The sequence below is a fragment of the Ursus arctos genome, unplaced genomic scaffold (genome assembly GCF_023065955.2).
Source record: "Ursus arctos isolate Adak ecotype North America unplaced genomic scaffold, UrsArc2.0 scaffold_5, whole genome shotgun sequence".
Taxonomy (NCBI): domain Eukaryota; kingdom Metazoa; phylum Chordata; class Mammalia; order Carnivora; family Ursidae; genus Ursus; species Ursus arctos.
In genome coordinates, this window is record NW_026623067.1 from 36,196,908 (window position 1) to 36,224,008 (window position 27,101).

General features: G+C 40.7%; 1 protein-coding gene and 2 non-coding genes across 3 annotated transcripts; all 3 read right to left on the reverse strand.

Moving 5' to 3' along the window:
* Positions 1 to 10,593: 10,593 nt before the first annotated feature.
* On the reverse strand, positions 10,594 to 27,009 carry HSPA9 (heat shock protein family A (Hsp70) member 9). Its single transcript, XM_026508085.4, has 17 exons — positions 26,792 to 27,009; positions 25,389 to 25,447; positions 25,061 to 25,148; positions 23,677 to 23,858; positions 22,270 to 22,394; positions 21,642 to 21,715; positions 21,453 to 21,559; positions 20,830 to 20,992; positions 20,059 to 20,151; positions 16,399 to 16,608; positions 14,652 to 14,879; positions 13,638 to 13,742; positions 12,885 to 13,002; positions 12,371 to 12,465; positions 11,946 to 12,038; positions 11,282 to 11,422; positions 10,594 to 10,943 (listed from the first exon to the last, which is right to left on the reverse strand). Exons 1-17 carry the CDS (start codon positions 26,870 to 26,872, stop codon positions 10,866 to 10,868), a joined length of 2,040 nt encoding a protein of 679 aa, XP_026363870.1. The 5' UTR covers positions 26,873 to 27,009; the 3' UTR covers positions 10,594 to 10,865.
* LOC113261970 (small nucleolar RNA SNORD63) lies at positions 14,068 to 14,134 on the reverse strand. Its single transcript, XR_003318574.1, has one exon. It is a non-coding gene; the product is annotated as a small nucleolar RNA SNORD63 (small nucleolar RNA).
* On the reverse strand, positions 15,919 to 15,993 carry LOC113261969 (small nucleolar RNA SNORD63). Its single transcript, XR_003318573.1, has one exon. It is a non-coding gene; the product is annotated as a small nucleolar RNA SNORD63 (small nucleolar RNA).
* Positions 27,010 to 27,101: the final 92 nt, after the last annotated feature.

The following is a 27,101-nucleotide window of genomic DNA, read 5'->3' on the forward strand; positions in this document are numbered from 1 at the left end:
CCTCTTACACTACTTCTAGCAGAAAATTGAAGTCGAGAGCCTAAAGGTAGAGCAGATCCAAATTACAATTGCTAGGGATTTTTTTTTTTTCCCTGGTGGAACAAGGGAGCAGGTAAAATGGTCTGTGGGATCTTTACCCTGTTTCAATGGCTGGTGTGTTAATAATTGTTAGAAGTTTGACCTTTTCACAGCTGGAGTTTAAAAGACTGGGTATTTATGTGGGGAGGGTTGTGTGGGTGCCAAGGAACAGTTGTGGTTTAAGCCTAGAAATTGGGCCTTGGGCTGGTCAGCATCTGAGGCATTGGATAGTCATTGGATAATGCCTGCCTTTACTTTACTGTGGCCATGAGATTTACAAATGTCTTGTTGCTTTGTGGCAGGTTCTTTATGTGATTCGTTTTTTTAAGCTGGAAACTATTCCTGGGCTGCAGTAAACTTCTGGAAGCCTCAGCATTGTGTTTCTATTAGCTATTACAAGGGTCTCCAACTAGATATACTTGTCCCTGTTTGTTTCTTCCCCCTGTTAGCATTCAACATTCTTGTCAGTTTGCCCAGCTTGAAGTGTCTATTATGTACTAGGGTCCCATGGTTATAGATAGAAAAGCAGGAATCTCCTGATGATGTTTATTAGCTTAAGGAGAAGTTTTTTGCAACCGTCTAGGTAAGCAGTTTGGGGAGAGCATAGGCATCATTTCTGTGTTTGTGGGTATCCTGGTCAGGTAAGGTTAGGACTTAGGTAAGATTCCCCTTGGGATATCCTTCATGTTTATTAGCTTCTAACTGGCGTTGTAAGTGCAATACTAGAATTCAGATCTGTTCTGTGTAAGTGCAATACTAGAATTCAGATCAGTTCTGTGTTCATGGTTTTTTATTTACCCTAACTAATAAACTTCCTAATAAATCCTTGCCAGACTTAAAAAAAATTAGTTATTTATATACACTATATTAGTATAATGAATGACTTTTTCCTAGGTATCTTAATAGTTATGTGTTTTTCCTGTCTCTGATCCATGAGTTCCATATAAGATTTTATTAAAAAAAAAAAAACAACCCAATGTGCCTAAAAATAATTACAAATAATCTCTGGGTTAGACTATCTGTGAAGCAGGACATCTCGGTGCCTCAGTTGGGGTTAAGCGTCTGACTCTTGATTTTGGCTCAGGTCATGATATCAGGGTTGTGAGATCGAGCACCATGTTGGGCTCCGCACTTAGCGCCGAGTCTGCTTGTCCCTCTCCCTTTGCTCCTCCCTCTGCCGTTTGCGTGAGCGCTCTCTCTCTCTCCCCCAACCCCAGATAAATAAATAAATGTTTTAAAAAAACCCTATCTATGAAGTGTTTATTTCATGAAGTAGGTGAAGATCAATAAAGGAATGTCTGGTCTGCCCTCAAGTTCCTGGAAGCACTTAAGCATAATGAATTTGAAGAACGAAGTCCCATAGATTCCATCCTTTAATACATGAAGAAATCTTATAGTAAGTAAAAGCCAATGAAGAAGACCTAAGCTATAGTGGTGTAGTGTAAAACTGAAAGATTTGTGTAAATTGACATAAGACATGGGGGACTACAACTAAGGAATTACAGCAGTTTCTTCTAGATAACCAAACATCTGTACGTGAATTTGTAATCTTGTTAAATTAATCAGATACTGACCATTGTATGCTTTACCCTATAATGAAAAAAATGCACATAGTGAACACTCATTCGTTCTTTTCTAGAATTTTTTTTTTTTTTTTTTTAGAATCGTGTTACAAGGAGCGCTCACCAGCTGATGTACATCCTGCCGTAACATGAAAGAATAATTAGCAAGGTGAGATAGAGCCATGCCCTTGGATCATTTGGGGAGAAGATAAGTAAGTGCTTAATGTTTCCACTGGTGCCTTTTTTTTTACTAAATAGACAATTGTAGAATAGTGAGACAGATGATAATCTTTTAGTTCAATTCCATAAATACTTATTGGATACCAGTTTTCTCTCTAATTCTGGGATATGTGCTGAAACACTTTAGGTATAGTGCAGTTCTTAAATTTACAGTCCTTTTAAGGGGAAAAAGAGCAAAGGAATGTTAAATAGATAACCATATAAAAAGAGAAGTAGCTGTTTCTAGGACTGAAGCAGATATGAATAAGATGAGCCTGGAACACCTTTTTATTTTTATTTATTTATCTATAAAGATTTTATTTATTTATTTGACAGAGGGAGAGATAGTGAGGGAGAGAACACAAGCAGGGGGGAGTGGGAGAGGGAAAAGCAGGCTTCCTGCTTAGCAGGGAGCTGGATGCGGGGCTCAATCCCGGGACCCTGGGATCATGACCTGAGCCAAAGGCAGACGCTTAACAACTGAGCCACCCAGGCACCCCATGGATCACCTTTTTATATATAAGTAAGAGGAAATTAACAAAGACTACTGGGGTCTTTTTCTTCCCCCTTGTATAAGTACTTGTAACATCCTAATAGACTTTTCTTTATTGAGGTATAATTGACATATAACATTTTATTTTCAGATAGACAACATAATGATTGAATATTTGTATATATTGTGAAATGATCACCATATAAGTCTAGTTAACATCTGTCAATGTATGTAGTTTCCAGTTTTTTTCTTGTGGTGAGACCTTTAAGATTTACTCCTAACAGGGGCGCCTGGGTGGCACAGCGGTTAAGCGTCTGCCTTCGGCTCAGGGCGTGATCCTGGCATTATGGGATCGAGCCCCACATCAGGCTCTTCCACTATGAGTCTGCTTCTTCCTCTCCCACTCCCCCTGCTTGTGTTCCCTATCTCGCTGGCTGTCTCTATCTCTGTCAAATAAATAAATAAAATCTTAAAAAAAAAATTTCTTTAAAAAAAAAAAAAGATTTACTCCTAACAACTTTCAAATATGTAGTAATTATTAATTATAGTCACCATGCTGTACATTTCATCCCTAATATTGATTTTATAATTGGAAGCTTATAACTTTTGACCTCCATCACCTATTTCATCCACCCCCACTCTCCCCATTCCCCCCATTTCCTCCCCTGCCTCTGGCAACCAGCAGTCTGTCCTCTGTATGTATGAGCTTGGGATTTTTTTGGGTTTTTTTGTTGTTGTTTTAAAGATTTTATTTATTTGTCAGAGAGAGAGAGAGAGAGAGCACAAGCAGGGGCAGCGGCAGACAGAGGGAGAAGCAGGCTCCCTGCTGAGCAAGGAGCCCGATGTGGGACTTGATCCCAGGACCCTGGGATCATGACCTGAGCTGAAGGCAGACAGACACTTAACCAACGGAGCCACCCAGGCCTTCCTGTTGTTTTTTTTTAAAGATTCCATATGTAAGTGAGATCATATGGTATTTGCCTTTCTCTGAATTATTTCACTTAGCATAATGCCTTCAGGGTCTATCTATATTAGTACAGATGGCAAGATTTCATTCTTTTCTATGACCTTAGAGTATTCTTTTTTTTTTTTTTAAGATTTTATTTATTTGAGAGAGAGAGCCAGAGAGAGAGAGAGAATAAGCATGGGACACAGCAGAGGAAGAGGGAGAAGCAGGCTCCCTGAGCAGGGAGCCTGACTCAAAGCACGATCCCAGGACCCTGGGATCATGACCTGAGCCACACAGACGCCCCTAGAGTATTCTATTATATATATATGTATGTATGATATATGTGTATATATATGTATATGCTCATGTATCACATATCTTCTTTATCTGTTTATCCATCAACGGACACCTAGGTTGTTTTCATATCTTGGCTGTTGTAACTAATGCTGCAGTGAACATGGGGATGCACATACCTCTTTTTTTTTTTTTTTTTTTTTGAAAGAGAGAAATTGTGCATATGCCGGGTGGGGGCTGGGGATGAGGCAGTGGGGGGGAGAGAGAGAGAGAGATTCTTAAGCAGGCTCCACGCCCAGTGCGGAGCCAACTCAGGGCTCCATCTAACGACCCTGAGATCATGATCTGAGGAAAATCAAGAGTTGGATGCTTAACTGAGCCACCCAGGTGCTCCTGCATATAGTGGTTTCATTTTCTTTGGGTAAATACCTAGAAGTGGAATTGCTGGATTGTATGATAGTTTGGTTTTTTAATTTATTGTTTTTTTAATTTATTTAATTTAATGATAGTTTGTCTTTTTTTTTAAAAGAGAGAGGTGGGAGAGGGAGAGAGAATCTTTTTTTTTTTTTTTTTTAAGATTTTATTTATTTATTTGACAGAGATAGAGACAGCCAGCGAGAGAGGGAACACAAGCAGGGGGAGTGGGAGAGGAAGAAGCAGGCTCATAGCGGAGGAGCCTGATGTGGGGCTCGATCCCATAACGCCGGGATCACGCCCTGAGCCGAAGGCAGACGCTTAACCACTGTGCCACCCAGGTGCCCCGGGAGAGAGAATCTTAAGCAGGCTCCATACCCGTCATGGAGCCTGATGCGGGGCTCCATCTCACAACCCTGAGATTATGAGTGGAAATCAAGAGTCGGACTGAGTCACCCAGGGACCCCTCTTGTTGTTTTGATATTAACCATTCTGACAGGTATGAAGCTAATAGCCCATTGCTTTTGATTTGCATTTCCCTGTTGATGAGTGATATTGAACACCTTTTCGTGTACCTTTTGGCCATCTCTTTGTCATTGGAAAAATGTCTATTCAGATCCTCTGCCCATTTTTTGACTGGATTGGATTGGGTTTTTTTGCTGTTGAGTTGTATGAGTTAATATATTTTGAATATAAACCATTCTCAGATATATTTTTTACAAATATTTTATATCATTCAGTAGGTTGCCTTTTCATTTTATTTCTTTGCTGTGCATGAGCTTTTCAGTTTAATGTAGTCCCACTTTTTTTTTTTTTTTCCTGCTTTTGTTGACTTTGTTTTTGGTGTCAAATCCAAAAATCATCATCAAGACAGATGTCAAGGAGCTTATGGCCTTTGTTTTCTTTTGGGAATTTTATAGTTTCAGGTCTTACATACAAGTTTTTAATATATTTTATGTTGATTTTGTGTATGGTTTAAGTGGCACAGTGTAATTCTTTTGCATGTGGCCTGTCCAATTTTCCCAACAGCATTTATTGAAGAGACTGTTCTTGACTCCTGGGGTCCTATCAAAAGAACTTAAGAGCCAATAGGAAGAGTTTGCACAGGCCAAAAATAGAACAATTTGAGCACCATTAACTACAGTGAATTGAAACACAAAAATGAGTTAAAATCTCTGAGCTCACAGTGACACCTAAGAAACCTCATTGGTCTCACCTTTGAATAATAGTACAAAACCAATTCATTATTAAAACCAATACATAATCCTTTTCTGTATGAACTGTACCTCAGGGTAACTTAGGTACTTCTCATGAGGGGAAGTTTCTCAGTACAGAGGTATTCCAAAAAAAAAGTGAAGATAGGATAATGTAACTTTTTTTCTTTCTAAGATTTATTTATTTAGAAGAGACAGCATGTGCATGAGAGCTGGGGGAGGGGCAAAGGGAAAGGGAGAGACTCCCAGGCACACTCCTCGCTAAACATGGAGCCCAATGCAGGGTTTGATCCCAGGACCCCAAGATCTTGACTGGAGCCGAAATCAAGAGTCAGATGCTTAACTGACTGAGCCACCCAGGTGGTCCAGGATAGTATTACTTTCAGTGAAGTCAGAGATCTAGGTAATGATCATCGGTGGCTGCTAACATCACCTAAGAGCCAACCAGAACTATGTACCCTCTGATGGAAGTACACACCACCTATTCTTTTTTTTTTTTTTTTTTAATTTTTTAAAAGATTTTATTTATTTATTTGACAGAGAGACAGCCAGCGAGAGAGGGAACACAGGCAGGGGGAGTGGCAGAGGAAGAAGCAGGCTCCCAGCGGAGGAGCCTGATGTGGGGCTCGATCCCGGCGTCCCACAACGCCGGGATCACGCCCTGAGCAGAAGGCAGACGCTTAACCGCCGTGCCACCCAGGCGCCCCCACACCACCTATTCTTGTCAAGAAACTGAACTTGAATCAGATCAGTTGGGGATGGAAGAACGTGTTAAAATGACATCACAGGAATGCGATCAGTAAAATGTAGTATGTAGAGCAGCATAGGACTGGTGGCCCAGTTTCATTAATAAATTGCAGGGCGCCTGGGTGGCTCAGTTGGTTAAGCCTCTGACTTTTTTTTTTTTTAAGATTTTATTTATTTATTTGACAGAGACAGCCAGCGAGAGAGGGAACACAAGCAGGGGGAGTGGGAGAGGAAGAAGCAGGCTCATAGCGGAGAAGCCTGATGTGGGGCTCGATCCCAGAATGCCGGGATCACGCCCTGAGCCGAAGGCAGACGCTTAACGACTGCGCCACCCAGGCGCCCCGTCTGACTCTTGATTTTGGCTCAGATCATGATTTTGAGGTCATGGGATTGAGCTCCACAATGGGCTCTGCCCTCAGCGAGGAGGCTGCTTGAGATTCTCTCTTTCCCTCTTCCTCTGCCCCTCTCCCTAACATTCTAAAATAATAGATATATCTTTATAAATAAAAAGATAGATAGCAAAGCGGGGGGAAAAGGAAGCAAGGAAATGTATAGTCTGAAAGAGCTTTAGGGAACATACCAACCAATATAGGATGTAGCCTTTATTTGGTTCCTGGCTCTTTAACAGTTGAAAAAGTTGTGAAGTGAATGCCTGGCCAGTGGAGCTTGTGAGTCTTTATCTTGGGTTTGTAAGTTCAAGCCCCACATTGGGTATAGAGATTACTTAAAAAAAAAAATAAGGTCTTAAAATTGTGAAATGGGAAAATTTGGACTTTTGCTATTAAGGAGTTGCTCATGTTTTTTATGTGATCATGATAGTTTTATAGAATAATCCTTTTAGAAATATAGAAATGTTAGAGTAAAATTATGAGTGAAACAGCCAGTGTGGTTAAGGTTTCAAGGAGTGTGTAGACCAAGGATGCTTAAGAAATACAAAGGAAAAATTGAGCTGGCAAATGGCAAGGGGGGACAGGGAGCAGGAGGGTATGACTTAATTTAAGCTAGACCAGTGGAGTGAGTTTCCATTTAGGAAAGCTATGGTCTTGACCTTTTGGTCACAGATTCCTTCAAGAAATTAGTAAAAGCAGTGGACCATTTCTTCAGGAAAATTAGTATCGTCTTGCATTATATAATTAGTGGTGGACTCCCTGTTCCCGTTACTTCAAATCTCCGCCTGCTAGGTGAGGGGCTACAAGAACCTGTTTAAGAGCCTGTGATTTAGGCTGAACTTTTTCATTTTTAAGTAGGCCCCATGACCCCCAGATTAAGAGTGGCACGCTTTGCACTGAGCCAGCCCGATGCCCCTAGGTAGAACACATTACTTTCCTATTTCCTGATTTGACTTGAAGCTCATAGTTTAAGGCTGATTCAGCTGCAATGTTCTCTTTAGGGTCAAGATTTCTGCTTGACACAGTCCATTAAAAGTGTAACTGATTTTGGGTGGCACAGTCCATTAAAAGTGTAACTGATTTTGGGGGCGCCTGGGTGGCACAGCGGTTAAGCGTCTGCCTTTGGCTCAGGGCGTGATCCCGGTGTTATGGGATCGAGCCCCACATCAGGCTCCTCCACTATGAGCCTGCTTCTTCCTCTCCCACTCCCCCTGCTTGTTTCTCTCTCGCTGGCATTCTCTCTCTCTGTCGAATAAATAAAAATAAAATCTTAAAAAAAAAAAAGTGTAACTGATTTTGGCCCAGGTCATGATTTCAGGGTTATGAGATTGAGCCCAGCATTGGGCTCTGCACTGGACATGGAGCCTACTTAAGATTTTGTCTCCATCCCTCCCCTCAGATTTCTGCTTTGTGACGTGCTATAGCAGAAATAGATTTGATGATGGTGCATTGTATTAGGTTTAAGTGTATCAAACTGCTGATACTCAATGTTTTTAACCTATGAAAATGGCTATTTCAATGGTTCTTTCTGTAATTGCTAAATTACCTCCATGCTGTAGAGATTGAGTAATGTAGATCACCCTGTAATTCCTCTAAAGCTTTCACCCATTTCATTGTTCTGATAGTAGAGGAAAAGTGACATAGGTCTTACAAAGTAGCCTTAGGACTGGAGATGGAGTTATAGTGGTATCTAAAATAGTGAAGGGCTTTTGCTTGAAGCAGTGTATTTTCAAGGTCTGAGTTGTCTCTTCACTTCTGATCTCATGTGCCATTTGTAAGAATTTGCTTTTATCTTTACTGTTTCTTCTTGTTATAGAATCTCTCATGTAAATGTTACCACTTAAAATTAAGCCACAATAATAGATCACTTAGTATCTTCAAAATGAAGTATGGAGCCAAGCATCTTATTCTCCCTGGTAATTGATACACTGATAGACATAACACCTATGTGGTACTTCTATAGTCGTATGTACAGGACTCTGAGCTCAAGGAAATCATCAGGTGAATCCAGACAAAGCGCTGTTCTGTAAGTCAAATGGTCTGTGTCCTTCAAAAGTCAGTTACGCTTAGGTGGCTCATTTGGTTAAGCACCTGCCTTGGCTCAGGTCATGATCCCAGGGTCTTGGAATCAAGTCTCACATCGGGCTCCTTGCTCAGTGGGGAGCCTGCTTCTCCCTCTGCCTGCTGTTTCCCCTGCTCGTGCTTGCTTTCTCTGACGCAAGTCTTTAAAAAAAAAAAAAAAGTGTCCCAGAAAGATAAAGGAACTATTCTTACCTGGAAGGTCATGAATGCCACGTGATTTTTTTTTAAAGATCTGAGAAAGGGTGTGCAGGCAGTAGGTGGGCAGAGGGAGGGATCTCAGGCAGACTCCCCACTTAGCACAGAGTACTTAGCACAGAGTCTGCCAGACGTGGGCCTTGATGCCACAACCCTGAGATCATGACCTAAGCCTAAAATCAAGTCAGATGCTTCACCTAGGCACCCAGGCACCCTGAAATGTCACATGTGATTTTTAAAGACTGCTCACTATTGTGGGAAATTACCAGAGTGGCAAGGGTATGATTTTAAGTGGGAAAAACTACTTGGAAGAACCAAACTAGTGAATTACACTCAGTGGTAGGAGTGGAGAAGGTGGTTCTGGATGTACTTTGACAGTGGCTAAGATTTGTTGACTTTTTTGGTCCTAAGAAGGCATATTTAACTGGAAAGACTACTTAGGAAGGGAAACCAGAAGTTCCTTTTGGGCCCTATCAAGCAATTGTCACCACAAAAGGGAGACTCTATCTGAAGAATAAAGAACTTTGTCTTTCAAGGTTATTTGCACCACTTATCATTTTTACTGGTAGGTACCTGAAATGCTGCTCTACGTGTTCACTATATATGGGATAGCTTGAGACCGTGAGTACCTTTCCAAGCAGCTTTTACCTGATGCCAAAGATGAATCTTAAAAAAAAAAAAAAAAAAAAAAAAAAAAAAAAAAAAAAAAAAAAAAAAGCTACTAGTTTTTAACAGGAGTGCTTCAGAAGTCCTTGAGGAGCATATTATCATTAACAAGATTAGGAGACTCTAGATGTATTCAGCGGGCAAGGACTGACCAGTGATGCTAAGTATCTTCCAACATCCCAAAAATAATCTTTCACAAAGAATTACTGGACATCCCACAAGGTTCCCAAGTATTCATGTAGCTGAAAACTTGAGCCTAGAATTTATTTTTCATATGAATCTCCAGAAGTGTTTACATAGGTGTTAAGGAACACTTAATTTTCCAGGAATGTAATTATTGTGTAAACAATCTCCTTCACATTAGAGCACTATATTGACTTAATTATACATCCATTTCATTTCTAGATCTCACAAAATAAAAGGAGGCCATTATATCTGATGGGGTCTAAGCCCATGTTTTTGACTGACAGATTCCTTTGGGCACGGTATATGACAGTAATCCATGAAAGAAGGGGGAAGTCTGTTGGAAAACTTTTGGGAAATAATTCTGCACACTTAAATAATATAGGAAAGATATTCAACCCTTCTGCTTCTGAAGATATCAGCACTTAATTAGAACTGCATCAGAGGATATGGGACAAGGCAGCAACTCACTCAGGATTGAACAGGAGAAACATAGAAACAATTCCTGATGGACTGTCTTTGGTAATAATGCTTGTTTATACATACAGCCCTTCCAAATCCTGAATTTGTATTCTGAACCAGTGTTAGAAAATCATGTATTCTACCTGAATGGCTTTTTAGGTTATGGAATTGGGAAGTATGATTCATGTCCTATTCTTGAAGCTAAATCTCTGAGCTTCACTCCTCAAATATAAGAGATCAAGATGCTTTTCATATTTATTAAAAAACAAAACGAAAAACCCCAGAATGGATCAAAAAAAAAAAAAAAAAAAAAAAGGCGATCAATAAGGACACAAGTGCCAGACACAGGCCAGAAGGTAGCTAGAAAAATAGGTCTTAGGAAAGTTAGGGAGCCCTATTACCTTATTTGAAAGCTGTACCTAACAGCTGTTTCTATTGATCTAGCTATTCCTGCCCTACCTCCCAACATGGCACAGCTGGCTTGCCTTGCAAGGCTTTAGTTGAAGAATCCCTTGTACACACAGGCTGGTATAGATCTCAGTGAACTGGAAGGATCTCATCCCCATATGATCTCATTCCAGGTCTATGGCTGACTACCTTCATTATTACGTTTAAAGATGGTTTCACCTCTTGAAAATACAGCTACTGAAGCACAAAACATTGTTTTAATAATGATCAATAAATCATCTTCCCCCCCTGCCCTTTACATGCAGCTGAAAAATGACAGAGTACTATGAACTTTGTATGGTTGAAATTCTCATTAAATGATCATTAGCTAATTGTCACTAAATTTACATATTAAGGAAATTATATATAGAATACTGCAAAAACACAGTAAAAGACTGAAGTTTGCCCATTTCTGCTCAGGAAGTCCCTTCGCTCCCAAGCGTCATATTTCGACTCCAAAGTTTATTGTTATTACTGTTTTTCCTCCTTTTGATCTTCCTTTTGTTCCCCAGTGCCAGAACTTCCAGAGCCTTCTCGCTCAGATGCCATCTGTTAAGAAAATATTTCAGAACAGCTCATTTAATGTTAAGGCTAACAGTTTGCACTCTGATAAACTAAAATACGGAGGAGGCATATCCAGGCTATTCCACTCCCCCCACCCCTGGCTTGTACATTACTGGTGGTTTCTGTGTGTCCCTCCCTTTGATTGCTATCACCCTCCCTCCCAGCGCAGAGTCAAGAAAGCAGAAAGAGTATTTCCAATTCCAGTACCCCCAGTTCTATAAATGGCCATGTGGAGTGCCATCAGTGATAGAGTAATCAACAGCAGTTCTATTAAGATCAAGTTAGGGGCAAATTCTGAGCAAAATGCCCTTCAGCCCCTGTACCTTTTTGTATGCCATTTCGAAGAGCTTCAGTGATGCTTGCTGAAGGGAAGATGCTGCCTGCCTTATGTTTTCTCCTGTTTCACTGTCTTTTCGAGCCAGAAGTTCCCTCATTTTGGAAATTTCTTCTTTTAGCTTGTTGCACTTAAAAACAAAACCAAACTATTTTTCTGGATTTCTTATTCCATTTTATCTAGCAGTAATACTCAGAAACATTAAGAAAGAAATTCCTATCACTGACAGAACTCGTCTTTAGAATTTTATCTCCATTTCCTTCTTTATATAAAATGGCCCCAAATGAAAGTTTGTGTGAAAATTGGAAATAAAAAGCCTCTGAGAACAAAAAATACCACTGAATTCCTATCAAGACCCACACAGAAAAACTTCAGGAGCGCTTAGGTGGCTCAGTCAGCTAAGCATCTGCCTTTGGCTCAGGTCATGGCCCCAGGGTCCCTGGGCTGAGTTCCACATCGGGCTCCTTGCTCAGTGGGGAGTCTGCTTTTCCCTTTCCCTCTGTTCTTCCCCCCCGCCCCCTACTTGTGCTGGCTCTCTCTCGCTTCTCTCAAATAAATAAGCAAAGGGAAAGAAAAGGAAAGGAAGAAAGACAAACTTCACTGATACTAGTGACAATGCCTAACTTCATTAACCATTTTAAAAGAGGACTCACTTCATCAGCAGGCAACTGGTCCTTGAATTCTTCCATTTTTGTTTCTGTGTCATGAATGATTCCTTCAGCCATATTAACAGCTTCAACTCGTTCCTAAGAGAAATTAGAAATTTAGTATGAAGACTTCCCAATCAACCAGTTGGTTGAATGTCCCCATCAAGCCAGACAACATGCTAAGTGACGCCTATAGTTTTTACAGAGTAAAAACAAATTACTGTGGTCTAAAGTAATTTAGGATATCTAGAAGTGATTTTAGCTGGATTGCAGAACTTAAGAATTCTGATATGGAAAAACTGTAAGAAAGAAAGGCTTTCGTTATGCGCAAAGAGGGAAGAAGGATAGATTCAAAGGAAGATTAGAAGATCAATGATACATGTCCAAACTCCCACTTTCACCTCCTAGCTGCAGAAGCAGGAAGTATTTACCTTCTTTCGCCGGTCTTCCTCGGCATACTTTTCTGCATTTTTAACCATGTTTTCAATATCATCTTTGCTTAACCCACCGGAAGACTGGATCACAACTGTAGTGAGAAAGAAAAAAGGCATCCTGTTACTTTCCAGGTAAAATTATCTGCTGCTTACTCTATAAAGAATGCATCTGTTCAGAGTAACAAATTTTAATGTGCAGTATAAACAAGAGGAATACCCTGTTGTCCTATAATAAAGAGAAGGAAACAAAGGGTCTGAAATACACATACCACCTGACCTGCCTGCCTACCAAAACTTCAATAATTCAGAACCCCAGTGCTTGCCCATTTTGGGTAATAAACACCACACCTGTTAATGTGATTCTGCCAACCAAGGAGAAAAGGGCAAAGAGGACTCATCCTCCTGTAAGGCTGGGGGTAAAGCTATGCATAACCTAGAAGGTCTAGTTCTCAAACGGGAATGTCAAGGTCTTTCACCTCACTCTTACAGTCTGATAAATAAGAGCACTTACTCTGTTGCTCACGTCCTGTACCCTTGTCTTTGGCTGAAACATGTACAATCCCATTGGCATCAATGTCAAATGTAACTTCAATCTGAGGGACTCCACGAGGGGCTGGGGGAATTCCAATCTAAAATAAATAAATACACAGAGTTAAGCTCCTCTCATAAGAGGTCCAGTGTTCCATTTCCAAACCTATACTTCCAAACCTTTACTGTCTTCTGGGTAAACAAGTTAATTTGTTACTGGGAGGAACAAACAACACTTAATTAAAATGTGGAAAAACATAAATTTATAATAAAGATAGTAGTTGCATTGCTACCTGAAAAAGGGCTCGTGCCAGTAAAGGTTCACTACAGCAAGTAACCATAATGGCTTTATGTACCTGAGGACCCAGTGAATGAGAGGGAAAGTCTCCATCACTGTTAATCTCACTAAGAACCAAAACAATGCTGAGTAGGACCAGTATCAAAGGTCTTAAAAAAGTAACTGGGAATTTTTCCTAATTAACATTGTTACGGAATATTTTTCTGGTTCTTGTATTTATCAACTTCTTAATGAAGCTCCTAAGGCATCAGGAATAAGCAAGACTTTCAGGTAAAAATTCAAGCCATGGGTATCCAGCTGCCAAATCTGTACACTGAACTAAGGTAACAAAGACTAGGTCCCTGTGTTGTAGCAGTTTTTGATACTATCATTAAAGATTAAAATAGTCTAACTGTAAAAGGAATGACAAGTACAGTATCCAGGATTCCTGATACCTACCAAAGTAAACTGTCCAAGAAGTTTGTTGTCTCCAGCCATCTCTCTCTCACCCTGACACACTTTAATCTCCACTTGAGTCTGACCATCAGCAGCTGTAGAAAACACCTACGGAGAAAGAAACTTCCTGGGTTGGCAGTCTGATTAGGCCACTTCCCTTATACAAAGTGTAAGCCAAAGAAAGAAATTCACATCTCAACACTTCAGAGTCCCAATGCACACGATGTTCAGAACAAAGGCTTATGTCTTTGCAAGGAACAGGAGTAGGATTAGCACAGTCAAAGGGTATACAATAGCTATTGTTTCAGCTAAGCAAATGCACTATACAAAGATGCAGCATTAGCAAATAAGACCTCAAAAGGAGGCACTAAAAAAAATGAGATGTTGAAACACGTTCATCTGAAGAAACAGGTCAGAGACATGTCACGTATTTTATGCTCAGTCATGGGAAGTCACCATAGTTCTCTTTCGAGTGATGTGTTTGCAATACATCACTGAACAAACAGCAACATCCATTAGGTATTAACAGCTTTTCAGAAAAACGTCAAAATCGGGAAAGGCGAGAAATAATTCTTAACCGAAGACTGAGCGAGCCATTGTCCAAGTGCCCCGCTGCTTGGTATCTAAGGAACCCCATCATTCACCCATAGAACAAGTACACTCCCCTAATCTTAGCCAGGTCCTTTTTTTATTACTTCCTTTCAGAAGAGAAGAGTACAGGGAATTTAATCCCAAATGATGAGGTTCTTTTTGTAGTTATTTTAATCCTGTGAAGGAGACTATTGATACCTTCCCTCCAATCATCACTGCTAGCTGACAGGAAGAGAACTTTTTCAGGAACGACAACAAAGAAAGAGAACAAAACAAGATTCTTAGCACCCACAGTCGACCTGACTTGTATGAACTCCTGAGACAAAAAGCGAAGTTTAATAGGAAAAGCTCACAAAAGGGAATATAATCACATCCCTCACAGACCCTAGTGTATCTGTGATAATGGGAGGAGTAGGTGACTCTTACCTGGCTTTTCTTGGTTGGAATAGTGGTATTTCTGTTGATAAGTTTGGTAAAAACACCTCCCAGAGTCTCAATACCCAGAGACAGGGGAGTGACATCCAGGAGCAGCACATCTGTGACATCACCAGCTAACACGCCTCCTTGAATGGCAGCTCCGATGGCCACAGCCTCATCAGGATTGACAGCTTTGCTTGGGGCTCGACCAAAGAGATCCTGTACAGTCTGCTGAACCTGAGCCATAAAAAAAAAAAAAAAAAAAAAAAAAAACCCCACCACCTGTCACTAACTACTAAGGGCAACTACCCAAGAAGGGAAAAGTGTCCCAAAACCACAGCAAATCTCAGGACAAGCTGCTTCCGATCCAAGAATATTCATTCAAGTTACTATTTCATATCTGAGTTTTCCTTAATGACCTAAATTTGTCAAATGGGTAATGCTCAAATATTTGACTATCATTCATAGCCCTTTTATGATAAAAGAAAAACCTGCCTAAGCTTTGTTATTGGGTTTCCCATACAACACATTAAATTAGAAACAGAGGGTAAAGGGGTGCCTGGATGGCACAGTCGGTTGAGCGTCGGACTCTTGATTTCCTCACTCTTGGTTCTGGTATCAGCTGCATTGGGCTCTGCACTGAGCACAGTATGCTTGTCCTTCTCCCTTTGTTCCTCCCCCAGCTCATGTGCTCATTCTCTCAAATAAATAAATACAATCTTTAAAAAAAAAAAAAGGTAGTAAAGGGTGCACGGGTGCCTGGGTGGCTCAGTTGGTTAAGCATCCAACTCTTGATCTCAGCACAAGTCTTGAGCTTAGGAGCATGAGTTCAAGCCCGGTGTTGGGCTCCACACAAAGGCATGGAGTCTACTTAAAAGACAACACCACTCCCCCCTCAAAAAAGAGGAAAAAAAAGAATGAACAGAGGGTGTAAGACACCAGGATTTAGATATAGCCCAACTCCTCTTCTATAGATCAACTAAAAACCAACTTAAAAACAGCACTGGTAATTCAGTAATTCAACCCTGGTGCTAATGTGAGGCATGTTCTTCCTGCTTACTTTACTAATTCTACGAAAAAGTGCTACTTAAATGGCATCTGGGATAATCTGTTAACCTAAAGATCTCTTCCTGGTCCAAAGCTGCTTTTTCTCCCTGTTTACTCTGTGCATATTCTCCTAAGCCCACGAACTCTCAAGGAAAAATTACTATCAAAACCCAAGAAAATTCTATTCAACATATACAACAAGATGAAGAATTGCATCTTCAACAGGTTCTGTGCTCAGTCATTAGTTTTCCACACACCTGTCTTATCAGAATGATGTGTTGATAAATAAAATGCATCACTGCACAAATCTCTGTTGAAGAGATGCAGTCAGAAACCCCAAACACCATGGTGCAAAGACACTCCTGTCCAAAACTGCCTCTGGAGGCTGGACATGGACTAAGGTTTTAAGCTATCTCTGATCTCAAACTTTGTTTCATTCATAAAAATACTCCCAAGAATGAAGTTCAGGATCCTCCACGCTACCACCCCAAAGACACTCTGCCCTTCCCAACCCTTTTTCTGATACCTTTTAATTTTAAAAAGAAGCTAAAAAAGAACTCTAGTGAGAGCAAAAAAACCCATCCCCCTTTCAGGTCACTGTGGCAGAAACGCCACATATTCCTGTCCATACAGAAACCATCTGTCCAGAGAAAACATTACGTGCTTTCCCTTTCTGCTTTTCCATGCCAAGGATTCCATGGGTCCATACCTTGGGCATCCTAGTCATACCACCAACAAGAATCACTTCTCCGATGTCACTCTTGCTGACTTCTGCATCTTGCATGGCTTTTTGGCATGGGGCAATGGTTCTCCTGATTAGATCAGTGACAATCCCTTCAAACTGAGCCCGGGTCAGCTTCATATTCAAATGCTTGGGTCCAGAAGCATCCATCGTAAGATATGGCAAATTAATGTCGGTCTGCAAAGGAAGCAGGGAGAGCAACAGTGGTGATGTTTATTATTTCAATTAAAGTAAGACCATACTCCCACGTTAGGAAGACTTTCAAAGCTACAGGGAGAGTGAGACCCACATTAAATGAATGGCCACCTAAAACAATGTGCTTGAAGACTCAACCTCTTCTCTTCGCAGAGGCAAAAAATTTAGAACATTATCAACAACGAAGAATATAATAGCAGGGAAAATCCCCATTCAGGACATGAAGAACTGTCCTCCCACTGAACATACATTAAGAGTCACACTACTGTTTTTGGACACAAAGTTTTCAAAAAAACACTACACACACACAATAAAGTCAAAGACATGCTTTGAACCAAATAACCTGCCCCAAGCCAGGGCTTTCTAAGTTTCAGGAAGATGGTAAGAAAGCTACAACAGAAATGCTGAAGGTAACTCCAAGGACTGACTTTGCTGCCATCACATTCATGGTAAGCAGCAAACACTGCTACAGCCGTACCAGTTAACAGCCATTATTTAATAAACCCCAAATCCTAATAAGGCCTGGATTCAGGATATTTAGACTAACAAAACTCACTAAACATGCTGAAACACATGTCCCAAGGTAGACCCTCAGGAACAAAATTACTTTCTATCTCCCCTCCAATTTCACATCAAAGCAAGGCCAACAGGAAACTGAGAGGGAACAAATCCTTAACCATCTCTTATCAGGTAAACTACCGCAGCCATTTAAATGCTTAATAAATAGACTTAAAACACACCTTCTCTAGAACACTGATACGGAGTACTGCTTTAAAGAACACCATGGACAATTTCCTTCTTTCTTTGCAAAATGTTAATAAACCAAATCAGAAAATAGAATTTAATAAGCTAAACCACTGCAATCCAAAAGAACTTTCTGTGGCAATGTTCTGTATTTGTGCTGTTCAATTCAGTAGCCACTAGCCACACACAGCTCAGCACTTGAAATACAGGCAGTACAACTGACAAATAGAATTCTAAAATTTAATTTAAAAAACCTTCACATGGACATCCTGTATTAATGTAGTTCTATCTGCTATATGCTAATGACAATCTGAACTACTCCAGGACTCACACTCTAAAACCAGTTTGTGACTAAGTTTTGTCCCTTCTCTCTCAAATTCAACAAAATATCTCTATCACACTCTAGTCCAAGTCCACAACAGCCTCCCAACATTGTTCCACTTCCCCTCAGGCTGCCTCTGCCACAGGACCCCTCCTAACCCAAAATAAATCTCCATTCCACTTCTGCCAGAGCACTTTTCATAAGCCCCATCTGACCATATTGCCCCTAAATTAAGTTTTCACTGGGGCGCCAGAGCATGCGACTCTTGATCTCGGGGTCATGAGTTTGAGCCCCATGTCGGGTGCAGAGATTACTCAAAGTTTTCACTGGCTGATACCCACTCTTGTCAGGATAGACCCAAATCCCAAATCTGTAAAGCGTCTATTCTCATATTCCACTTTCCCTGCGTGTCTGCTCTCAAACACACTAGCTCTCTCTCAGGTCTTCACCCCAGAGCCTTGTATTTACTTGACCTTTTATTTTTCTCTGATCAACTCCTCTTCCAGAAGCTCTCCTTGTTAGCTCAAACACCTGTCAGGTTTCTCTTGCAATTATAAACCTAACTTTGCTCTTTTACCACATTAACATCTTATTTTTTAAAATTTTTAAAAAAGATTTGAGAGCGAGAACGTGCTTGTGTGCACTTACAAGCAAGGGGAGAGGGAGAAGCAAACTCCCTGCTGAGCAGGGAGCCCGATGCGGGGCTTGATCCCAGGACCCTGGTATTGTGACCTGAGCTGAAGGCAGACGCTTTTAACTGACTGAGCCAACCATGCGCCCCAATAACTTACTTTAGAGTATTATTTAAGACATGTCCTAACCATGTATCAATTTAGGAATCCTCACAACTCTTAAGGGAGAAAGAACTATTATCCTCATTTTATAAATAATTAAACAAATGTTAAATAATTTATTAAGGCCACACAGCTATTAAGTGATGGAAAAGGACTTGAATCCCAGCACTCTGTCTACAGGGCCACTTTTAACCTATCATATTACTTCTGGCTTGACAGTTATTAATATGATATCCTAATTAAAATCTGTCTTTTCAGGGCGCCTGGGTGGCTCAGCTGGTTGAGCATCCGACTCTTGATTTTGGCGGCTCGTGATCTCAGTCATAGAATGGAGCCCTGCACTGGGCCTTGCACGCAGCGGGGAATCTGCTTGGCTGGGATCCTCTCTCCCCCTCTGCCCCCCCCCCCACCCATGCTCTCTCTAAAATAGGTAAATCTTTAAAAAAAAGCTAAGAAAAAAATCTCTAAACCACATTGTAAATCCCATGAAGGTATTCTTCTAGGAATTTATTCTACAGATTTATTACACACGCACAAACATTATGTACAAGGATGCTCAACAAACTTTATCAGCGACATGCTAGAAAACAATCCAAATGCCTATTAATATGAATCATGGTAAAACCAACCAACCTCTCCCTCCAAAAAGTGTCAAACTCCTGGGAAGAATTTTAAGTCATTTTCTGGCAGTGTCAAATATTTCAAATCTAGTCCTAACCATCATATGTTGCAAAATTCTGCCACTCTGTATAATAACAGGGACAAAGCAACACCATCATCATGGATGACTCTGTATAACTTTGTCACTCCTCACAGCTACTTCAAAATCTTTTTAAAAATACAGGTCTGGGAAAAAAAAAAAATCCAGGTTTTCCCACACTGGATAACCCAGAGTGTATGATCAAATTAACAACTAAAAGTAGTCACAGGCTCTGGCTTTCCTGCTGCCACCTGAGATCCCAGAAACATCTCCTGTCTTCCATCTTGTTCCCTCTCGGACCCAGAACTAACACACTTTATATAGTTCTATTCTGAGTGGTTAAAGCAAAGTAAAGCTTCACCTCTCAGGACTGGAACAACACAGGCCAACCCCTTCAACAGGTGCCAAGCAACTGTGTTGCTAACAGAAAGAAATGTACACAAATGTATATACCCCAGCTTTCAGCCCGGTTTCATATAGCTCACTTTCTGGATTGCTGATCCAAATAATTAAATGAGACAATTACAGACTCACATGAAGAGGTGTCTTAAATGAAGACAGAGGCTCCTATTAGTTCAGGCTATCGATTCTAATCTTGTATGCTACTAGTCTAGATATTAAAATCAGTACCTTTAAAGCAAATAAAATGTATTCAGTGGCATTCAGATCTTCATTACTTTTTGGCTCTGGTATACAGAACCTCTTATTTGGGTGGTTAACAAATTCCAGCTTATCCTTAAAAAAGTACTGGTCCTTTGTTCACGGAAAGGCTTTTACCACCAACCAGCAAAGTGTAAAAAGATTAGATGGACTTCACGCTAATTAGAACGCGCTACTCAAATAAACTAAGGCTGAATTTGTCCGCATCCCACCTGCACAGATGAGGAGAGTTCACACTTAGCCTTCTCAGCAGCTTCCCGAACCCTCTGAAGCGCCATGTTGTCTTTGGTTAAATCAACCCCTGTCTACAAAATGAAAACATACAATACTAGCATTAGTGAGGTGATGAATACTATTTTAAGATACAGTGATAACATTTAACGACATAAAACAGAGCCATACCTTTATAAACAAGCATGAATCATTTACTGCCCTTAAAAATCTGTAAGGAAAAGAAACCTTGTTCTGTAAAGGCTATCTGTGCCTGGAGTGAGAAGGCTGAACCATCTCAGTTCTTTCCAACCACTGAGTTCTGGCTCAAAATAGGAGTTCCCAAAATTCCTTTGCCAATATATAAAGAGTACCATATCCTTTTTAATCTGTTTATTCCCAAGCTGAAGCTACAATATAGCTTACCTGTGAAACTGAAATGCAATTATTTCAGTGTTCTATTAAGGGCAAAAAAAATCATCAACAAAGCAAAGAGCCATCTGAATAAATTCTCGGGGTGCCTGGGTGGCACAGTTGTTAAGCGTCTGCCTTTGGCTCAGGGCGTGATCCCAGCGTTCTGGGATTGATCCCCGCATCAGGCTCCTCCGCTGGGAGCCTGCTTCTTCCTCTCCCACTCCCCCTGCTTGTGTTCCCTCTCCCTGGCTGTCTCTCTCTGTCAAATAAATTTTAAAAATCTTAAAAAAAAAAAAAAAAAAAAAAAAAGAAATTCTCAACATCCCAATATCTACTTATTAACTATACTGGTAACCAACCTCTCTTTTGAACTCCTTCACAATGTGTCGTAGCAAGGCCTGGTCAAAGTCTTCACCACCTAAGAACGTATCTCCATTGGTGGACTTCACCTCAAATACACCTTTCTGAATTTCCAGGATAGAAATATCAAAAGTTCCACCACCTAAATCATATACAGCAATGCTAGAGAGAAAAAAAAGAAGACCTTAAGAAATAATACCTGCCGCAAGGGTATAAATTTTAATAACCAAATGAACATAAACTTGATGATTACCCCTGAAGTACAATAATGAAATTGGATAACTGCCTAAATGACAGTGTGTTAATATGTGGCCGTAATAGCTATTTGTAAATACACAGCTGAAATACATTTCTAAAAGCAAAACTGACAGGACTCAATCACTCTTTAAAAAAAAAAAAAAAAAAGGCAGTCTCCACAAAAAAGTTGGGCTTGAACTCCACAATCCTGAGATCAAGAGTCGTATGGTCTGGGCCAGTCAGATGCTCCCCAACGACTCTTTTGAATAAAGACTTGCCAATATGCATACCAAGTAGAAATAAATAAATGACCACAGCCCAGTACTTTCATGGTTCCATGAACTGAGTCTCACAAATCTAGGTGGAGTTTACTGCAGAAACTTACATTTTGTCTTCCGATTTGTCTAGACCATAGGCCAGAGCAGCAGCTGTGGGTTCATTAATTACCCGAAGCACATTTAGTCCAGATATCTGGCCAGCATCCTTAGTGGCCTAAAGGAAAAGAAAAAAGCATTTTCCACCCTGTGTCCTAAGTACCATTAATTTCCTGAATAAAAATACCAACTGAACTCACCTGTCTCTGAGAGTCATTGAAATAAGCCGGAACAGTGATCACAGCATTTTTTGCTGTATGACCCAAGTAATTTTCTGGAAAAGAATTGAAGAATGAAGAACAATCATGAGACTGTCAAATGAAATAGTTAACAGAATTACTCAGGTAGGCTAACATTCTGTATCATCCTCTTGGAGCCACAGACAACACTCATGTTTCTTCTTTGCATGTGACCCAAGACCTTGTAGAAAACACTCCCAATTAAAGACAGTGGTTGAAAACCCAAGATTTCACCTTTAACATTATAGTGAAGATGCACCAGCTACAATGACTTATTGTCAGAGTTAAAATAGCCACCGGTTTCTCCAAATGGGAAGTTCTAAGTTTTACTCAACAGAGCCCAAAAATTATTATGTAGTCTTTCAGCTTTCAATACAGAGTACCACCCCTCTATACTGGAAAAGATAAACCACCATTAGGAAAACTTTGAAGACAAATTCATTATGTAGGGAATGTGTAAGGATTAACAGTTCTTCCATGTCTAGCTTTCCTGTATAAAACCACAGACGCCTCCATGGGACACCAGGGTATGTAAGTGAGGAACCATCAGTTCTTCAAACTGTCCCAGGTAGGAACTAAACCTTCTCACCTGCAGTCTCTTTCATCTTCATCAACACAAATGCTCCAATCTGACTTGGAGAATAGAGTTTTCCATGAGCTTCAACCCAGGCATCTCCATTGGAGGCACGGACAATTTTAAAGGGCACATTTTTGCTGAAAAACACAGAAATTATATTTGAAAAAATGTGCCAGTGGAACCTACCATGAGAGTGCCCATCGTCCATCCCAAGAGCTCCATTGCCAACAAATGAAAACTTCAGGAATCCATTTAATGAAAACTTTTAGAAAGCAATCATAAGATTTGTACCCCTGCTTTGGAAATGGTTAGAGAGTTACCAATGACCCAGCAAGTCCATTACTAAGTATCTACCAGAGAGAAATGAAAACAGACATCCTACAAAAACCTGTACACAAATGCTTCTCAGTATTTTTTCTTTCAAGTTTATTTTTAATAACCTCTACACCCGAAAAGGAGTTTGAACCCAAGACCCCAAGAGATCAAGAGCCGCATGTTCTTTTGACTGAGCCAGCCAGGCACCTCTATGGCAGTATTCTTAATAGCCCCCAGATGCCCATTAACTGACAAATGGATAAACAAAATGTAGTATACGGCTGACCCTTAACATGGGTTCTAAATGCACTGGTCCACTTATATGTGGGTATTTTTGGGTAAATACAGTGCTACAAAGATACTTCCTCTTTCTTATGACTTTTTAACTTTTTTTTTTACTCTAATGTACCTTATAACATACAAAATGGGTGTAATTGCGTATGTTATCAGTAAGGGTTCTGTCAACAGTAGGCTATTTGTAGCTAACTTTTTGGGTAGTCAAAATTTATACACAGATGTTCAACTGCATGAAGGGTTGGCACCACAATCCAGTGTTAAGGGTCAACCATATATTCATACAACGAAGTACTATCTAGGCATAAAAATGAATAAAGTACTGATATGTGTCATAACATGGACAACCTTTGAAAACCTAGCTCATCAGCACATGATACTATCTACCTTGTAAGTTTAACACCAATTTACGTGGTCCATATAGCAAAGACCTATTATGTAAAGGCAGAAAAATTTTTTTTAAAAGATTTTATTTATTTATACGACAGAGATAGAGACAGCCAGCGAGAGAGGGAACACAAGCAGGGGGAGTGGGAGAGGAAGAAGCAGGCTCATAGCGGAGGAGCCTGATGCGGGGCTCGATCCCATAACGCCGGGATCACACCCTGAGCCGAAGGCAGACGCTTAACCGCTGTGCCACCCAGGCGCCCCCAGAAGAATTTTTTTTGAAGGAGATACCCTTTTGGCAGGCGCAGGGCATGCCCCCACAGACAATGTATAAAATTACTAAGGTAAGATACTCTAAGAATCTTGCTGAAAAGATTCTTTTGTGTGGCCTCTGGAAGTTACTATGCTATTCCTATTACTTACATATCTTTCTGTACTTCAGGGTCATCATATCGCCGGCCAATGAGACGCTTGGTGGCATAGAATGTGTTGTTTGGGTTGGTGACAGCCTGTCGCTTGGCTGGCATGCCAACGAGTCGCTCACCATCTGCTGTAAAGGCCACAACTGAAGGGGTGGTTCTGGCACCTTCAGCATTCTCTAGTACCTAAAACTCCCAAAGTTAAGACCGAGAATGAGGTTCCAGTCACCACCAGGTTTTTTTTAAAAATCATTTTAAGACATAAAGCAGCTGCCAAATCACAAAACAAATGCTCAAGAACAGTACTAATGGGCATGCTTTTCTGCTCTGTGAATGCTGATACAGTACCATCTGAGGTACAGGTTTAAAGTATTTTTATTTACTTTTTTAAAAAAGATTTTATTTATTTGAGAGAGAAACAGATACACAGCTGAGTGCAGAAACTGATGCGGGGCTTGATCTCGAAACCCTGATACCATGACCTGAGCCGAAATCAAGAGTTGGACACTTAACCCAGGCGCCCCTAAAGTATTTCTAGTCCTTTACTTTGAAGCAAGTTATAACTAAAAACAGAAAAATGGAAAAATAAATATAAATCAGGTCTTTCATACAAAGATAATGGGACAACGTACTCTTTCTGTCAGTATGGGGAATTAAATCTACTTCCAGGGGTGCCTGGTAAGCATCTGCCTTTGGCTCAGGTCATGATCCTGGGGTCCTGGGACCAAGGCCCATGTTTGGCTCCCTGCTCAGTGGGGAGTCTGCTCCCACTCCCTCTGCTGTTCCCCCGCTTATACTGTCAAATAAATAAAATCTTAAAAAAAATAAATAAATCAACTTCTAAATTTTTTCATGTAGGCTACAAGTTTCAGGCATTTAAAAAAGAAATTGCCAAAATAACAATTCAGGAATCCCAGGTGCTCTGCATCTTGAGAAGAACCCAGTGGGAATAAAGCTTTTATGAACAAACCAAGGAGATCCTTCAGAGGAACAGCCTGTATCAGAGCAAGAGCTCCTAAGATGCAGCCTACATGTTATATGGAGCTTCACTTGCTTCTAAACTCTTCCTGCACCTCCAACCATGGTTCAACAGACTTACAGAAATAAATGACTCAAATGATAGAAATAATCCACAGAGCAAGTCATCCCAATTGCTCCTAATGGTAACTTAACAGCCCTGCCTCTATGCGAGGACACACTTAAATCCTAGGAAGTCAAATCCATTCATTTTACAGCACCTTGCAGTTAAGCACAAAGGTTCACCTCGAAAGAATCGCAAGAGCTTAAAAACAATTTTTTAAATATCCATTATCTAGGCCAAAGGGCACAGAATTCCAGACTGGGTATTAACTACTATTATATGATCCAGAACTTCCAAACATGCTCACCTTTGCTTGTTTACCTTCCATAACTGCCACACAGGAGTTGGTAGTACCCAAATCAATACCAACAACTGCTCCCTTGATTGCTTCTGATCTGAAAGACATTTAAAATAATGCTATGGTTACTGTTACCTTAATAGTGGTCTCCAGAATGGCTGCAGGAATACATAAGAAAAGAACACTTGATATTGTGGAAATAGTTGTGCATTAAATAACCTATAAATTAAAACAGATGTGTCACTTTTTTCTTCATGGAAGAGTTAATCACAAGTTTAGAGACCACTACTCTAGGGTTTAGTATATATTATCTCAAAGAAAACGAAGTTACACTTACGCATAGTCCCGCCTTGAAACAATTCTAAAAGCCTCATGACTAAGGCCATTCCAGCCATCCTAAAAAAAAAAAAAAAAAAAAAAAAAAAAAAAAAAAAAAAAAAAAAAAGAATGCATCAATAAACATGAAAAGTTGAGCCTGTTCCCATTATTCTTCTGAAGAACACAAAGTCTGAACATTCATTCTGGTAACTGTACCAACCCAAAAGATAAAATCCTATATGTAAGAGGTACTATGGTACTTAAATAGCAGACAAATTAAACTGAATACGAATTTTCCAAATAAGATGGGAAAAAATATAAAATCGTCTTTAATTACATTACAACAAGGTTTCTCAACCTTAGCAGTACTGATTTTTGAACTAAATCTTTGTTGTGGGCAGCTGTTCTGTGCACTGTAGGATGTTTAACAGCATCCTAGGCCTCTACTGCTAGAAGCCAGTAGGTCCCCCAAGTTTTAACAAATTATCTCTAGACATTACCAGATATCCCCTCTGGAGGCAAAACTGTCCCGGGCTGAGAATCACTGCCTTACAAAATACTACTCCAATACTTCTCAATTTCATACTCAGCAGCAGTGTACAGGTAACTAAACCCTACTAGGTGTGCTCTCAGCTGCAAATCTAAATCATTCAGAGACATTTTCCAACCTAGCCAAGCTAACATCTTAAGGGGACTAGGACTGGCAACCTTGGGGAGTCAGTTTAGAGAAAAATTTCGGAAGTGGCTTCCAACTAGGATTAAACCTATCTCAGGCAAGATTCTTCCATGCTTTTTTTTAACCCCACGTGGAGTGCAGAGAAACACAGGTCCTGTTATCCAAAGATATGTTCGGTATTACAGGATAATGAGTAACTACTCCATGGCTATTTCCCGATCTGCTTATTTCTTCTGAAGTAACAAGAAAGGACAATCTTACGCCAAAGATTCTGGGAGAACTACAAATGTTCCTTAAAAATCTGTGCTTGACTTTCACTTTACTATGACACTCTTCTTCTTTCTCTTCACCCTAATAATGGGGTCTTCGAACACACTGTTATTTTAGAGAAGAGTTGCCCTTCGACTTGTAGATTTAAATGAAACCTACAATAGCGGTTCCCCCCCAACTATAACTGTGTCCCTCACCCCCAAGAACAAAACCGTGCCATCGGCCACTGAACGGACTGTCAGGACCACGATCCGCTACCTCCTAGAATAAAACTATATATTCGCAAGAGGTGTGACTCAGCAGGGCCCGAGATATGGAAGCAGAATTAGGCCTTGCAACGGCAGCACTGATTAATGAAGACTGGTTATCTTCTTTCCATCCTGACCTGTGCGGGAGAATTCTGTGTCTGAAGGGCGAGGCCTGCCGCATGAGGTCAAGGCCGTGAGCCCCTCGGAGAAGGCCCAGCCGTTCCTTACCTTGTGGCGGGCGGCTGTGGGGCCCCGGGAGGCTGCTGCGCCGACAAGACGAGCTGCCGCGGCTCGGCTGGCACTTATCATGGCGGCTAGATGGTGGAAGTATGAAGCGGCAAACGCGCTCGGAAAGCCAAGAGCTGCGCGGAGCGGCGGCGGTAACGCTTCTGGAAACCTCCAACCACGTGGGGTGGGGGGGCGGGGGTTAGTTGCTGCGGCCTGGAGGACCACTCTTCCGCGGAGGCGCCGCCCGCGCTGCCTGACCAGAGACTACTTGACAGCCACTCCCAGAGTTAGGCCATATGGCTAATAGGCA